Genomic DNA, 16,989 nt, shown 5'->3' on the forward strand with positions numbered 1-16,989 from the left:
CCTGTCGACCCATGCGTTCCTGTTCAAATCTCTTAAATCAATACAAAGCCACATCTCCCTATTTTCCTTCTGTGCCACCACCACAGGAGCCAGCCACTCAGATGCCTCTATAGGCTCTATTATCCCTTGTTTTAGCAATGTATCCAACTCCTTGTATAGCATATCACTCATTATATTAGGAACATTCCTCGCTTTATGCACAATAGGTCTAGCTCCTTTTTCAGTATTATTTTATGAGAAATCCTTTCAAGAACCCCAACTCCTCTGTAAACACCTTGGGGTAATGTGATATTAAGTTATTCTCAGCATCACTCACAGTGTCCACAAATGCCATCACCTCAATTACCATGACAAGTTCCTTAGCACTAGGATTTATGATAATTTTCAGATCCTTCAAATGGCGCCAACCAAGAGGTCTTATCCAAAATTGGTCATATAAACTTGCCCCTGAAAACCCTCAAATTTTAATCTAATGGTCATCCATCTCATTCCCTAAATCTCAATTCTTTGTCTGCATAACCCACAGCATTAATGTCAGGTTTTTCCAGTGATACATTATCTCTGACCACAAACCTTCATATGTCTTCTTGGATATTAGAGTATAAAGACTTCCTGAATCTACAAGCACTTTTAATGACTTATTATCAAAGGTGAAAGAACAACCAAAGGGGATGATGGACGGAGCGTTGACAATACAAACACTCACCCCCAGTCAACTGATCTGGGCTTAATCCATCACCGTTTTTTAGCTCACTCGCCACCCCAGTTCAGACATGGCCATATGCAAATCAGTCTGACCCTGTGCCTCATGGGAACAGTCCAGCCCGAACTGCCAAGCCATGTCTTCCCTGGACCGGAATCAAGCTTCCCAGGACCGGTTTCTGGCATTACAGCCGTATTCTAGAAAAAAACATGTGTTGTTCGACAACCACATTAGTTTTAGGTGTAAATTGTAAATCTAACATTTGTGACAACATCTCATAAACATTACACAGTTGTCCATCACCCTATCCAAAAGATAATTCTGGAATATCTTCATGCAATCACGAACCTTCAACTCCTACATGATGTCATACTATTGCCTGCTCCTTACTGGTCTGTTCATGTCTCAACCAATGGCTAAAATATATGTTAAAAATAACTATTCCCATTGTTTCCAAGGTACCTGAGGCTCACTAGGAGTAGTTAAGAATGGTGGTGGTGACTTTCGCGGCTGACATTCCAATTTGAGATCGCTACACCTTCCCAGCAGGAACCTATATCCAATGTGTGAAGTTTTCCATAGTGGAGAACTCTATGCAGTGTAAATAGGATATCCTGTGCAAATGCACACTTTTTCAGTGTTTTCTTTGCGGGGAAAATCAGTTTCATTGTGGAGAAACTCCTACTACACCACAAGAAAATCTGGGGTTCATTTATTCCTGGAAAGGGATTTACATCCACCCTCTGCAGGAGTAAAAATCCATATCTTTCAAGGTGAAAAGAGGAAAGAGAGGAGTTTCTGAATGCCAATGAAGAGCCATATTTGTGATTGTACAGAAACTTTTAAGGCTAGTCATTAACTTTCCCAACCTTTGAGTAGGATATCAAGCTATGAAGCTCTCCACATGTATGAGGGAAATCTCTTTACACTTAAATATTTTACATCCTGTCAGCAATCTATTGTGAATTTGATTCAGGTGTAAAGATGGTATATATGGTCATGAATTCAACATTTTTGACCAAATTCATCTTTTTAGATTATGGCCCTTTGTTTTAAGGCAAGAGCTTTCTAGCGTTAGTGGGGCCTATTCACATAGCGATTTTGGAAATATAAAGCAGCACTCCAGTCGTACACTTTTATGTACTCTCACCTCCATGAAATGGCCAAAAAACATCTAAAATGACAATAAATTTAAATTTTCAGGGAATATTTGTAAACAATTAGGACACACAGAAAGGACAGGAACCTCTCTGAACTTTTAATGAGGGAGTTGGATGTTTCAGGCAGATAGACAAATAAATGAAGGAGAACTTAAAAGGGTACTCTTGTTTTACTACTTTCCGGTCACATAAATGATTTTCTGAAAGGGCTACATTATCTTTTGGAAAGTCCATTTTGACTTATTTGCTTTTGGGCACTGAACAGATAAGGTTTAAAGAAACACATTATAGCTTCTTATAGAGGTCTATTTTAATAGCAGGATTTCATCAAAAAAATTGTAAATTTGCCATTTGTAGCTAAACCTCTAATGTACCTTTTAATATGATTTAGGTAGGCGCTATTGCTGGAGAAATATAGAAATATTGATTTATAAATTAATTCATTATCAGAAGGTACTGGGTACAATAGACCTCAAAGAATCAATGTGTCCCTGTGCTGACAAGGCACTTTACATTTGTGATGAGGGAGAACAAACTTTGATTAAAACCCCACTTTAATGTAATTACAATACTAGTCAAGAGCTCGCAGATCCTATGTACCAGACATTTTCATTTTAAACTTTGATGAAAATCACAGGGTCCTCATGTACAAGAATGTTTGTGTCATCAGTATTAGTCTCACTCAATTTTCCATTGTGGGAATGGTTTTCCATTTTAATACAAGTACGTGTGGTATGGAAGAAGTACATGGGCTAAAAGACTGAAACCTTAGTCGATGTTGAAAGCGAGGTGCTGAAAAAGCAAACATTTAGGGTGTTTAATTCAGGAGCATAAAGGATGCCATTGCAACCTTTGCTGTGAAAGGGGTGGGGATCGTAAGAACAAGGAGTCTTTATATCCATGAGGAATCTTGCAAAATTTTGCAGATGGGAAAGTCATCTTTTTGTACTATGCGACTATTTTCAGTGGGTACATGGATACTCTACATTATTTATGTTGCTCTATGCCATGGTTGTGCAGCTGAGGCGTGGCTCTCATTGTATATATTGACTAGTATGCTCAGCCTGTTCAAAGAAAAGCTGTTCTGATAAACTCCACAGGTGAGTATCTTTGCAAGCCTAGTAACTACATGCAGACACTCAACCCCAAAAGAGTGATCTTGTGGTTGGCTTCTCATTTGTCTGAAATATCAATATGGCTTCATACTGATGCATTCCAACAAAACAATGTCACACTTGAAAATGCTGATAGTGTGGACCCAAAAAAGAGGGTCACAGGCGGAGGCATTTGCAAGGGAAATGGGCACTCAAAAAGGGGGAGCATTTATTTAAGGAGTAGATGATGGTTAGGTAAAATTATTCAACTGCTGAGCAATAAATCAAAACAAGATAATCATGTAATTATGTCCAGACAACAGTTTGCTGTTTTACATCAAGTTATTTTCAACAACCAACCCATTAAAACAAATTGTTTGCTTTTGTCTTTGTGGATCCTGTTTTTGCTAGAGTTAAGTTCTAAGTTCCACAATTAAAGAGCTATTATCAAAAAATTGTATATGTGCTTAATCTCTCTCACAACTCTCAAGACTGGGGTAAACGGGATAAAATTGATAAAAATTCTATCAGGGTAGACATTTAGAAACGAGCTGCAAGTAGCCTCATGTCCAAGGAGATTTTATGTATCTCAGATTCTGCCATTACAACTTAGGATCTCGTATAACTTAATGGAACAGTGAAAACAAGTTCAATCTTATTTGCAAACTATGCTGTCTTGAATGTGAAAGTGTATCTCATGCTCTCTGTTTGGTTATCACTAATTTCATAAGGACCTACCGTACATAATGCCACGACATATATGAATTACTGAGTAGCTAACAAGATTGTACATGTGTGGCTCACTTCATGGATTTATCACTTAAATGTCTTGCAAAGCAGATATCAAGATTTTTGCTGATCCAAAAAGTTAATCAGCTATTTTTTTTGATCAGCAGTGTGAGAAGTTGGCCTGGTATATGATGTCCAGTAATAAGGTGGGCATCTTGCACCAGTCCAAACAACCCTTATGGTGATTTAAGTGTTCAAAGATAACCTTAGAAAGCTATCCAAGTGGTAGCTGTGGAGAGCAGCCTTCAGGCTTAGTCTTGAAGGAATGTTAAGCAGCTTGTTTTAACAGAATGCAAACTTATTGTATTGGTTAAATGAGAGGAAAACCACACAGTAGTTATAACAAAATATATCTATTATTAAAACACCTTAAATACCTCAAAGTATCTGCTACACGCAGATAAACACAAAACATACAATACTGTAGCACAGAAACAATCGTAAGTAGCACTAATATACAGTGGGCTCCCAAGGGAGACCAAACCATATACTAAAATAGTGGTATAATAACCATGACTCGAGACAAGACAGAGTCTAGAGGATGTAGAATCGCTGGGACCCCGAGGAACCACCCCAGGTGAGTAAGTAGGGACCACAGAGAGGACGGGTGAAGTGTGAGAACACGACCACGTGCTATGTACAATTCAATGGGAGAGTTGCGGTTGGAGTTTTACAGTTTAAGGACCCGTATCAGTGGATTACAAGGAAACCCTTAGGAACGTAGAAGGTTGGAGAGCCACCCCACCCGTGGATACTGAAGTACCAGAGTTACCTATCCCAGAGAAGCTGGTTGCATAGGGCTGAAGTGGCGTTAGAAACCGCCGTCGTTCTCAATGGGAGTCTTCAACGAAATGCCACTGCTGGAAAGAAGAAAAGTATCTGGTGCAACCCACAGGTGGATTCTTAATGGAAGGAACCTGAAAGCAGAGGGGACAGAGTCTGGATCACTCAGGAGTGATCAGGTGCTCGATAGACGAATGTTCACTGATGTCGGGTGCTACAGGTGTGTAGAAGGAGACCTTGACCCTACAGCTGCAGGGACCAGGAGATGTCGAGGTTGGCCAGGAGCTGGATACGAGCTGTCCCATGAAGGATGTCGAGTGCTGAGGGGTCGGTGTCTGGCGGGAGCACCAACAAGCCTTGGCAGCAGCAACCAATGAAGAAGGTCAAGAAAGGTTACCGTCTGGCCCAGTAAGGACCAGGGACTCACCACAGCAAGGGGAGTCAGGGCAGGCCTGGAGCAACCAGGGGAGCTGAAGAAAATCAGGATTGTCCCTCAAATTGATCCACAGGCCGAAGGCACAGGAGTCGCGAGGGGACCTCTAGCAGTTTCACCAAACAGCAGCTAGCAGGGCACAGAGCGCGAGGAAGCCAAAGTTCTTTGTACGAAGTTGGGGCTATCAACAGCCCAATGCACAAAGTTGGGGATCACCAACAAGCATATGCACTTGCAAAAGTACACGGTGCACAGGGGTTCGGGTTATGCGGTCCCCACAAGACATATTAGCCTCAAACTTGGTGAGAGGGCAGCTCGACCTCAATGAATGCAGGAACCCACCTCCAGTGTTGCTGGAGCCTTCCGAGTTTGCAGGAGCTCAGGATCAGCAGACGGGTCAGTTTTTTATTTATTTATTAAATTTTTTGAGCGCGACAGCTACCCATAAGGGTTTCCCGGCGCTAAAAGACAGGTGCAACAAAACTCCAGCCAGAGAAGTTTATTGGTCAAAAAGGTTTTCATGGCTCTGCGAAAGCGCGAGTGGCAGTTCTCCATCCGAATGCCCAAGGGAAGTGAGTTCCACAATCTGGGTCCCAGGTTTTCAAAAGAGCCTCCGCCCATTCTAGAGAGCCTAAACTTGGGTACACTGAAGAGATGATGCGATGAGGAGTGGAGTGAACGAGCAGGGGTATAGGGAGTAACAAGGGCCTGAAGGTATAGGGGAGCTACCCCAGTTTTGATCTTGTGCATAAAGCTCAAAGCCTTGAACTTTACACGATTTTCGAAACGAAGCCAATGAAGCTCCCTCAGGCGTTCTGTGATGTGGTCATGTTTCCGGCAGCCACAAAGAAGCAGTGCAGCAGCGTTTTGGCATAGTTGAAGGCGGCGTGTGACGGCCTTGGTGGACCTCAGGCAGAGCGCGTTGCCGTAGTCCAACCTCGAGGTCACCAAGGCACTCACAACGGATCTCTGGGTGTTAGAGGGAAGTATCCAAAAGATTTTACGTTGCCACCACAGAATGGTAAAGCAGGTGGCTGCTACTTTATTTGCTTGATCGTTCATGGATAGTCCCCTATCAATAATTACTCCAGCTGCGGTACGGAACCTGCAAAAGCAGGGGAGGGACTCCTTCACCCAAAGAGAGATACTTCAGTTGTCCTTGATACTTCACAGGTCCTGCACGAACCCTGTATGGTGCATGGGCACACACGCTGCTTTGGACAGAGAGGGAGATGAAGACGGGCCCAGTCAAAGTCCAGAGTTTCCATACAGTCGAAGGACAGTGGTTTCTTGTTCAGAATCTTGTCCACGTCGAATCTGGAGTCCTACGGCCAGGCAAGCCATTTTGTACCAACGCAAGAGGGTTGGACAGATTCAGAGGACCCTCCCAGGGGAGGGTCAGGACAGTGGGGAGGTTACTCCCATATCCTTTGTCCAGTTCATGCCAGAGCAGGAGCCAACAGCTCCCAGAACTGATTTGAGCTGGACTATGCACAGGGTCACCAAATGTACCCCTTGTGCAGACTTTCAGGAACTTTGGAAGTGCACCCACCCAGCTCCAATACAGTAAATCCTGTGTGGGAGGTGGTCACACCTCCCTGTGACAGGATGCCTATTGTGCTGCCTTCCCCTGCTCGAGTTTAGCTCAGCAGCAGGAGGGCAGAAATGTTTCTCCGGTTGGCAGAAACCATTTTGTGCTGCCCAGGTCAAGAAGACTGGTACGGGAAAACCAGTGAACCCACAAAGCTTGCCTCTGAAGGGTGGAATCATACCTCCCACACTGGTTACCAGTGTGGAGGTATAATTCCAAGGTGTTTGATACCAAAAACAACATGGTTTGTTGCAACCGTTTTCGAGATAGCATTTTACGCGAGCATATAATGCACCCCTACCTATATGTCTGGCTGCGTCTCCAATAACCCAGGAGAATGGTCTCTGAAGGCTGCAGGGGTGCTCTGCCCATGTAGGGGCACCCTCTCAGGTAAAACCCAGCACCCTGCCTTCTAGATTGTCAAGGCCTTCTATAGGGGTGACTTATAGGTTTTAAGTTTGTAACCTATTGATATAGTAAGGAAAACGCTACTTACCAGTATGCATCTGTTCTTGGCATGTAGAGCTGCAGAGTTGTACACTGTGCATAGATCGCCACCTAATGTTGGGCCCGGATGTTTGCAGTTTGTTGTTGTCCTGAAAAGTTCTTTGGAAGTCACGAGTTAGGTGATTCCTCCTCTGGACCACATTGCGCATGGGCATCAGCTCCATCCCCAGATTGTTTTTTGCCATTAGGGAAATGATGGAGCTTTGCAAGTACAGGAAGGATGTGTAATTTGTAACTAATTAAGATAATATTGGAACAGACAAGGGTAGCTGTGGAGGCGGGTGGGCGTGTACAACTCTGCAGCTCTACATGCCAAGAACAGATGCAAGAACAGATGCATACTGGTAAGTAGCATTTTCCGTTTGAGGCATATGAGCTGCAGATTGTACACTGTGCATAGATTATATAGCAGTACCCGCTCTTAGCGGCGACCACCCCTATCTGTTGCAGTAGTTTGGAATAATGTTTTGAGAACAGCCTGGCCCACATTAGCTTGTTGTTTTGTTTGCACATCTACACAATAGTGGTTTGTGAATGTGTGCGGTGTAGACCATGTAGGTGCTCTGCAGATGTCATCTAGGGGAATGTTCCCTAAAAATGCCATTGAAGCCCCTATCTTTCTGGTAGAGTGGGCTTTAGGAGGAACAGATAGCGTACGTTTAGCTTTGTGGTAGCAAATCTGTATGCATTTGACAATCCATCTAGCTATCCCAGATTTTGAAATGGGATTACCCTTGTGTGGTGGTGAGAAAGACACAAAAAGTTCCTTTGTCTTACGAAAGGGTTGTGCTCTTTCTATGTAGTATAGCAACGCTCTTTTGACATCTAATGTGTGAAGAGCTCTTTCTGCTACTGACTGTGGTTGCGAGAAGAAAACAGGCAGTTCCACCGATTGATTGAGATGGAATGGAAAAATGACTTTAGGTAAGAATTTTGGATTAGTACGCAGAACAACCTTATTTTGATGAATTTGCATAAAGGGTTCTTGAATGGTTAGTGCTTGTAGTTCACTAACTCTGCGCAGAGAAGTAATAGCTACTAGGAACGCAATTTTCCATGTTAAAAATTGTAATTCTGATTTGTGAAGGGATTCGAAGGGAGGCCCCATTAGCCATGTGTGAGCAACGTTTAAATTCCATACAGGTGAAGGTGGTACTCTGGGAGGAATTATTCTTTTAATGGCAAGAACTCTGAACAGAGATAGATGTTGTCTGTTTTGCAGATATGCTGCTATTACAGCAAGATGTAGTCTAATAGACGTATAGGCTAAGTTACATCTTTGAAGATGCAGTAAGTAGCCTATGATGTGTTGAATAGCCACATCTAAGGGATTAATATCGTTGTTATGACAATATATTACAAATCGTTTCCACTTGGTTGCATAACATGACCTAGTGGTAGGATGTCTAGCTTCTTTAATGACATTCATGCAGTCTGGAGGAAGGTTCAAATATCCAAATTCTAGGACTTCAGGAGCCAGATCGCAAGGTTGAGCTGAGCTGGGTCCGGGTGTCTGATCTCTCCACGGTTCTGTGTTAAGAGGTGTGGAGATAGGTGCAGTTTTTGGTGTGGTACCACAGACAGTTGTAGCAGTGTGATGTACCACGGTGGTCTGGCCCACATTGGAGCAACTAGGATGAGGGTCAGAGAATGCTGCTGTAGTTTGCGTACTACCAGTGGCATGAGTGGTAGAGGTGGAAAAGCGTACGCAAATTTGTTTGACGAATTCATCCATATCGCATTGCCTTTGGACAGTGGGTGTGGATATCTAGCGGCGAAGCTTGGGCATTTTGCGTTTTCGTGGGTGGCAAATAGGTCTATCTGAGGTTGTCCCCACATCTGAAAGAATGGCTGAAGAACTTGCATATGAAGTTCCCATTCGTGGGTCTGTTGTGTTTGACGACTTAACAGATCTGCTATAGTATTTTGTACTCCTGGGACATGTTGGGCTAGAAGGAATATGTTCTGAGGTACGGCCCACCTCAATATATCCTGTGCTAGTTGAGATAGTTGCAGGGAGTGCGTGCCTCCTTGCTTCTGTATGTAATACATTGCTGTCATGTTGTCTGTACGGACTAACACAGCTTTGTTTGCTACTTGCTTCTGGAAAGCCTTTAGTGCCAGGAATACTGCTAGTAACTCCGGATGATTGATGTGGAGTAACATTTGTTGCGGTGTCCACCTGCCTTGCACGGTGTGTTGCAGTAGGTGGGCTCCCCAACAGGAGAGCGAATCGTCCGCAGTTAAGATTATCTGCGGAACTGGCTCTAGAAATGATCGTCCCTTGGAAAGGTTTTTGGTGTTCCACCACTGCAGAGAGCGATGAGTCAGACCGTCTACCAACACTAGGTCTGTCAAGTGACCTTGAGCCTGGTCCCATTGACGTGATAGGAACTCTTGAAGCGGACGCATTTCAAGTCTTGCATGAGGCACTATGAAGATGAAAGAGACCATCATCCCTATGAGTTGCATGAACACTTGTGCTGGGAGGAAGTGTTGTAGCTGAAACTTTGTTAGGAGATTTTGCATGCTGGCTATCCTTGCTGGAGTGGGATAAGCTAGCGCTGTTGAGGTGTTTATTGTGGCACCAAGGTACTGTTGTACTTTGGATGGTTGTAAATGGGACTTGGTGAGGTTTATTGTGAAGTCCATGTTGTGGAGCAGCTGGATGGTGGCATGACTGTGTTTTACGCATTGCTTGTGTGAGCTGGCTTTTATGAGCCAGTCATCGAGGTACGGGAAGACATGGATGTGCTGTCTTCATAGATGCGCTGCCACCACTGCCAAGCACTTGGTGAACACCCTTGGTGCTGTTGTGACTCCGAATGGGAGTACTTTGAATTGGTAGTGCTGCCCGTCTATTTCAAACCTGAGATACATCGTGTGAGCCTTGTGAAGGGGAATGTGGAAGTATGCGTCCTTGAGGTCTAGAGTAGCCAGGAAGTCGTCTTGTGACAAGAGAGGAAGGACTTGCTGGAGTGTGGCCATGTGAAAATGGTCTGACTGTATGTATATGTTTAGAGGTCTGAGGTCTAAAATAGGCCTTAGAGAGCAGTCCTTCTTTGGAATTAGAAAGTATAGAGAGTAAACCCCCCTGTTTTGCTGGTGCAGAGGAACTAGTTCTATTCCACTTTTTTCTAGCAGAGATACTACTTCTTGCTTTAACAGTGATAGATGTTCTTGTGACATTGGACGCTGTTTGGGTGGTATGTTTGGGGAGGTAGATGTTAGTTCTAGACAGTAACTTGACTGAATAATTTGTTGCACCCACCTGTCTGATGTGATGTTGATCCAGGCAGGCAGAAATTGTTGGAGTCTTCCCCCCACAGGAGTGGAATGTTGGGGGGAAGGGGAGGAAAGTCATTGGGTAGGGTTAGAGGCAAAGCGGGAGGTGTTGTTTTTGCCTCTGCCTTTGTTGTTGTTACCCCTGTAACCCCCCCTCTGGTAGCCCTTTGTGAATGTGGATTGGCCAGGGGTTTTGTAGGAAGACGAGGGACTTTCTGCTGAGTAGCCTATTGTGTTGCCTCTGTATGATGAGCGACGAAAAGAACGCCTGGGAGCTTGCTGCTGCAAGGCTCCCATAGATTTTGCTGTGTCAGTGTCTTTTATAATTTTTTCTAAAGACACGTCAACATTTGGGCCAAATAAGTGTGTCTCATCAAATGGCTGGTTAAGTATGGAGTTTTGTACCTCAGGTTTAAAACCTGAAATACGTAGCCAGGCATGTCTACGTACTAGGGTGCTGGTATTGATTGCCCTTGAGGCAGTATCTGCGGCATCCAGGGCACAACGAATGGAGGTATTGGTGATATTTTTACCTTCTTGTATGAGTTCGCTAGCTCTGTTTTTATATTTATCAGGTAGGTGCTGCTTGGACTCTAGTTCATCATAATGTGCCCTGTCATATCTTGCCAGCAACGCTTGGGTGTTGGCAATGCGCCAGATGTTAGCTGCTTGTACCACAGTTCTTTTGCCAAAGGCATCAAGGAGCTTAGATTCTTTGTCTGGTGGTGAGGCTTCGCCTGTTGTTTGGCAATTAGCACGTTTACGTGCATTGGACACCGCTAAAGGAATCCAATTGTGCTGGGCCTTTAATATAAACTGGGTCTGCAGGGGCCGCTTTATATTTCTTCCCAATGCAAGGACTGAGGACCCTAGCTCTGACGGGGTCTTTAAAAACCTCTGTTGCGTGCTTGATGACGCCCTTGAGCATTGGTAAAATGGCAGTAGACCTTTGTGTGTTGTCAAAAGTGTCCAATAGGAAGTCTTCCTCTACTGCATCGGTGTGTAAGTCCAGCCCATGATATTGTGCAGCCCTTTGGACTAATAGGTTAAAACCCATGGTGTCTTCTGGTGGGGAAGGTCTGGAAGGGTATACATCATCTTGTGGGACGTTAGGCACATCAGGAGTGTTGTAATTATCTCATGGATTAGGTGACTGAGGGGGACTATTAGTCTGTGCTGGGTAATAGGCACCCCCACCTTCATAATCAGAATCTGTGTGTACATCACCGTCTGGATTATGAGATGTGTAGGAGAATGATGAGGTGGAGGTGGTGTAGGAGGAGGAACAGTATGGGGAGGTGGTGGAGAAGGGATCCTTAAGGGAGAGGTTGCAATGTCTCTCTTCTTTGCAGGAGGAGGAGGTGCTGGCTCCTCAAGTGGTCTCTTCTTGGAGCTGAGAGTCAATTGTCCAGTTTTAGGATCCTTTACAAGAGTTTTTGAAATTTTCGGCTCCGTAGGTTTTTTAGGCACTGAGTCGGTAGCTGGTTTAGGAGTGTTCCCCTTCGAAGTGGCTTTCACTGGAACCTGTTTTTTAGATTCCGAAAGTTTTTTCAGCTCCGATGCTTGTGATTCTGGAGCTTTGGTTGATTTTTTACTCGGCTCCGAGTGCAGTTTCGGCATCAATGAACCGCTGCCAGTCTCCGGCGCCGTGTGCTTGGGTGTCGAAGCAACAGTCAACTAGAAAGAGGAAGATGGCTTTTTCTTCAGTGTCGGCACTGGGTCGGCACCGGAAGTAGGCTGGCTCAAGCCTGAGCGGCCTGAAGGCTTAATGGGCTTCATTGCCGGGCCCGAAGGCAGGGCATTGGAAGCAGTCTCTCTGTGTGCACCCGAGACCGTAGGTGAGGGTGTGACCGAAGCCTTTTTTGAGGGTGTCGAGGAAGGGGTGGGGTCGACGGTCTTACTTACAACCCATTGAGCTGGAGTGACTTCCTCGACATCGGAGTCTTTGGCATCCAAGGATCCGATGCTCTCCTCGGAGTGCTGGTGTTCTGGCACGTCGACGCCCTCGTCGAAGATGTCGTCGGGGATTGAAGCTGAGAAGCGAGCCATAGTTCTTCGAGCTCGTCAGTCCTGAATGGTCTTCTTGGAGCGGAATGAGGCATACGCCGAAGAGTCCTTGGCCTCGTGCTCCGATGAGAGGCAAAGGTTGCACACCTCATGTAGGTCGGTGTGGGGAAACTTCGACCCACATTGAGGACACTTTTTGAATGGCGTCCTTTCCATGAGCCAGAAAGTGAGGCCTAGGTAGACCTGAAGGCCTTCATCGAGGACCGGAATCGAAGACTTCGAAGTGGTAGAGAATCGCGTTGATGTAGCGCGATCGAAACAATACCGTCGAACTGGGTGAGGATTGCACGCCGAAGGAAATTCGGTTCCAAACCGGAGCGCAGGAAACACATCCGAGCCCGATGGCAGAAAAAAACAATCTGGGGATGGAGCCGATGTCCATGTGCAATGTGGTCCAGAGGAGGAGTCACCTAACACGTGACTTCCAAAGAACTTTTCAGGACAACAACAAACTGCAAACATCCGGGCCCAAAACTAGGTGGCGATCTATGCACAGTGTACAATCTGCAGCTCATATGCCTCGAACACATATATCTAAAGTAAGAGGTGCATGCGCCATCTTACACAGGCTGCAATAGCAGGCCTGTAGTTCCATTTTGCATGGCCTCTCATGGGTGGCATAATACATGCTAACGCCTACATGTGGCGCAGGGCTTTACAACATGACGCTTCTCCCAGATGCGTCACGTTGTAGATACCCCGCAGCATGGCGCTGGCTTTGCGCCACTGCTGCGTCACAAAAGTGAAGCAACGGTGGTGTAAAAGAGGCACAAGGGGCTTGTAAATCTGCCCCTAAATCTTTTTTTAGCTTATATATGGGCCTCTGGTCTTTGCTGATTGTGAACATGTTTCCATTGTTTTTATGTAATTAATGCTTTTAAATTTCCAGCTGTAAATTGTTTTTAAATATGCTCAAATTAGTTTATTTATTTATTTACGGGTTTATACCGCGCTAGGATCACCTCCCGAAGGAGTATCTCCGCGCCTTGAACACCTTTACAGCTTGTGGCAGTAAGTACACAGATATCACTAATTGGAAAATAGGAAGGTTTTTAACAGTTTTCTGAACGGGAGATAGTCCTGGCATAGTCTCAAAGAGAGAGGGAGGCTGTTCCACAACCTTGGTCCGGCTATGGATAGTGCCCTTCCACCTTGCCTGGTCTTTCTAGCTCTTGGGACCTGTAGTAAGGCTTGGTCACTAGATCTCAGGGACCGTACAGGTTTATAGAGGGAGAATCTGCTGTTTAGATACTCAGGCCCTCTGTTCTGGAGGCTCTTATGTTTAGTACATCCAATCTTGTACTTCACCCTTTGTTTAATGGGTAGCCAATGTAAGGTGTTCAAAAGAGGCTTCGATGGTGTACGGGGTGGCTGATTTAGTACAAGACGGGCCGCTGTGTTCTGGACTACTTGCAATCTCGCAATAACTCCCTCATTTGCTGATAGGAGCATCCCGTTGCAGTAGTCCAGACGACTCAGTATTAGGGCCTGCACTAATGTTCTCCTAGTTGAGTCAGGGAGTATAGGGAAAACTTTCCTCAGCATGGCGATCACATGGAAGCATGAGCTCACCACTTGATTGCTGTTTTGTTTCAGGGAGAGCTCCTGATCCAGGCGCACGCCAAGATTTTTTACCACCTGCTTTGGCTCTGGGACTGGGCCTAGATCTTGCGGCCACCAGTCTGGGGACCATAGGAGCTTTGCCTCACCGAACAGCATCACTTCCGTTTTTGCAACGTTGCATTGCAAGAAGTTAGATGCCATCCAGTGGGCCACTACCTTCATCCCCGAGGAGAAAGAGTTCCTGACCGTCTCAGTGAGATGTTTGAACGGAAAGAGGAGTTGGGTGTCATCCGCGTATGACATAGGGATGAACCCATGAGATCTCATGATGTTTGCCAGGGGGGCCACATAGATATTAAAAAGGGTCGGGCTTAAGCAAGAACCCTGTGGCACCCCCTTTGAGATCTCCAACTCCTCTGACCGGTGGGGACCCAGGATGACTGTCTGGGTGCGGTCAGTCAGAAAACTCCTTAACCATGCCAGAGCTCCACCTTCCAGACCGATGTTCACAAGTCTGGTGGTCATGATGTCATGTGACACGGTGTCAAACGCCGCAGACAGATCCAATAGCACCAGGATGACGGAGTAGCCCCCATCCTGGTACATATGTAGGTCGTCTGCGACTGACAGCAAGGTGGTCTCGGTGCTGTGGCTTGGCCTGAAGCCCGATTGAGAGGGGTCCAGGCCATGTGTATCCTCAACGAACCTGGACAGATGTCTGTTAACATATTTCTCTATCATTTTACCCATAAAAGGGAGAAGAGAGATGGGGCGTAGGTTGGCAAGATCCGTCCAAGGAATGGTGGTATTTTTCCTTAGCGGTCTTACCAGAGCCCGTTTCCAATCTCTCGGAACTTCTCCCGTACTTAACGATAGATTAATTAGTTTCTGGATACCAGGACCAAGAGTTTCAGCTAACATGGGCATGATACGGGCGGGAACAGAGTCCTGCGGACTGCCGCTCTTAATCACTTTTGTAAGGGCGATGACTTCCTCTAAGGAAATAGGGGGAAAGTTTTTTAATTGATTGGCCTGTGTGTCCCGCTGCGGACTTTTGTGAGAGGGGGTATTAGGATCGGCAACTTTAATCGATTTTGCGGCCAGTATCTTAGCATAAATTGAATCGATTTTGTTCATGAAGAAGTGTGAGATCCCATCACATAATTCTTGTGAAGCAACCTCCATCGTCTCGCATGCTACAGGCTTGGTGAAAGTTTGCAGGATTTGAAAAAGAACTTTAGAGTCCTTCCCAGCCTCTGCAAGTTGCCTAGCAATGTGACTTTTCCGGGCCATCCTTATGGCTTTATGATAAGATCTAAGGGATGTTAGATAACATTGTTTGTCCTCCTGACTCCGGGATTGTCTCCACACTTTTTCCAGCTTTCTGGACTTTTGTTTCATATGTCTCAGGTCTTCAGAGTACCAGACTTCTTGTCTGGCTGCTTGGCGGGGTTTATACACTTTCAGCGGAATAATGCCATCAATTGTTTCATTGACAGCATTTACAAACCGATTGAGCTCAGATTGAGTTGGTTTCAAAATAGTGATAGCAATAAACTGAACTGACTAGGAGCAGTGAATTTACGTACACATGAATGCATTTACTAACAGAGAATAATATAGACTTTTTGGAAAGGAAGGGCACTTTAAAACTATGAATGGATGAACTGCTAACTACATATCTGAATTCTTTGCTAGGTGCATACCCCTCCACAATCTTCCCTTAGCAATACAACATTTTCTAGCATTCCCATATCTCATTGTGCAACCTCAAAGGTACAGTGATCTAGATTGCTAACATGCTATTACTGGAACACACTCCACATTAAGTTACAGTTCATTGCCACTCTGGACACCTTTAAGGAAGCTCTAAAAATGCATCTTCTCTTCGGCCATTCCCCTATGCCAACCATTTCCCAATGTAAATTTGCATACTGTATTATACATTACTACAATGCCTTCTAATGACACTCGCTTGCCAACATTGTTTGTTTTTAGCTTTGTAACAAAATTTTTTATAAACAACATCCATTGTTGCTGAATGCTTTTAAAAATCGTCTATAAATAGATGAATGAATACAAAAAAATAAAAAAGGAAGGCAAATGTAGAAATTGCAAATAAATTATCATAAAAAGGCAAAAATAAGAGAAAAGTAAAGACAATGAGAGAAGCATTAGTAAAAGGTGAAAAATGTGGTTAAACAGTGGTGGCCAGACATGATTAACCACTTACAAACCTTGGAATACTGCAGTACTTCATAGACATAAGAGGAGGGTAGAGAAGAAACAAGGAGAATATTTCAGATAAAACAGAGGAAGTCCAATACACACAAGTTTCTTCCATGAGAAGGTGTGACTCATTCCTGAAGATTCAGGAGTAAGTAATACATAATTACAGAAAAATATTTGTAAATCAGGCCTTCCTTGTCCACAAGCTGCTTAGTCTCAGATAAAACATTGGACCTGATATGAAAGGGCCTAATTTAGAGTTTGTTGGATGGGCACTCTTTCACAAATGTGAATTGCTTCAAGGATGATATGATTTACTGCTGACACCATCTTCAAGAACAGCATTGTGTGACATCACTAACCTTGATTTGGAGGAGGAATTCTGCAGAATTTGTACCATCAGTGGCAGTGAAGAGGACGTCATCATACAGGCTTTCAGAACCATCGTGTTCGTACCTGCAAGAAATACATATTCATGTACATTACCATCTTTATCGTACTGTGAAATTGTTTACTAAAACAAATCAACAGCAACCATCATTGAAAGACTAAAATTGAGAACAGGTCATGAGGAGAGAAGAGCACAGCACAAAGCCAACAGTTGTGTGAGTTTAATAAATTAGTATTGAAGAGAATGCATAAAAACTAAAGGGTTGAAAGACAAAGGTGAAATGGAGATGAGAACAAGTGGAATGAAATAACATGGAAATATGTATTAACACAAGATGTGCCCAGCTTTTAACAGGGAAATAGGATGGTAATTGATAGATAATGATGGATCTAGA

The 16,989-nt window shown here is 44.5% G+C and overlaps 1 protein-coding gene across 1 annotated transcript in view; it reads right to left on the bottom strand.

Annotated features, from left to right (window-relative positions):
- Positions 1-16,989, bottom strand: part of FREM1 (FRAS1 related extracellular matrix 1) — a 564,068-nt gene that overhangs the window by 334,191 nt on the left and 212,888 nt on the right. Inside the window, exon 14 of the mRNA XM_086961404.1 lies at positions 16,567-16,660. Within this exon, the coding sequence (XP_086817530.1) occupies positions 16,567-16,660 (94 nt within the window). The remainder of the gene's footprint in view (positions 1-16,566; positions 16,661-16,989) is intronic.

Source organism: Lissotriton vulgaris, chromosome 3_1, assembly GCF_964263255.1.
Source record: "Lissotriton vulgaris chromosome 3_1, aLisVul1.2, whole genome shotgun sequence".
Taxonomy (NCBI): domain Eukaryota; kingdom Metazoa; phylum Chordata; class Amphibia; order Caudata; family Salamandridae; genus Lissotriton; species Lissotriton vulgaris.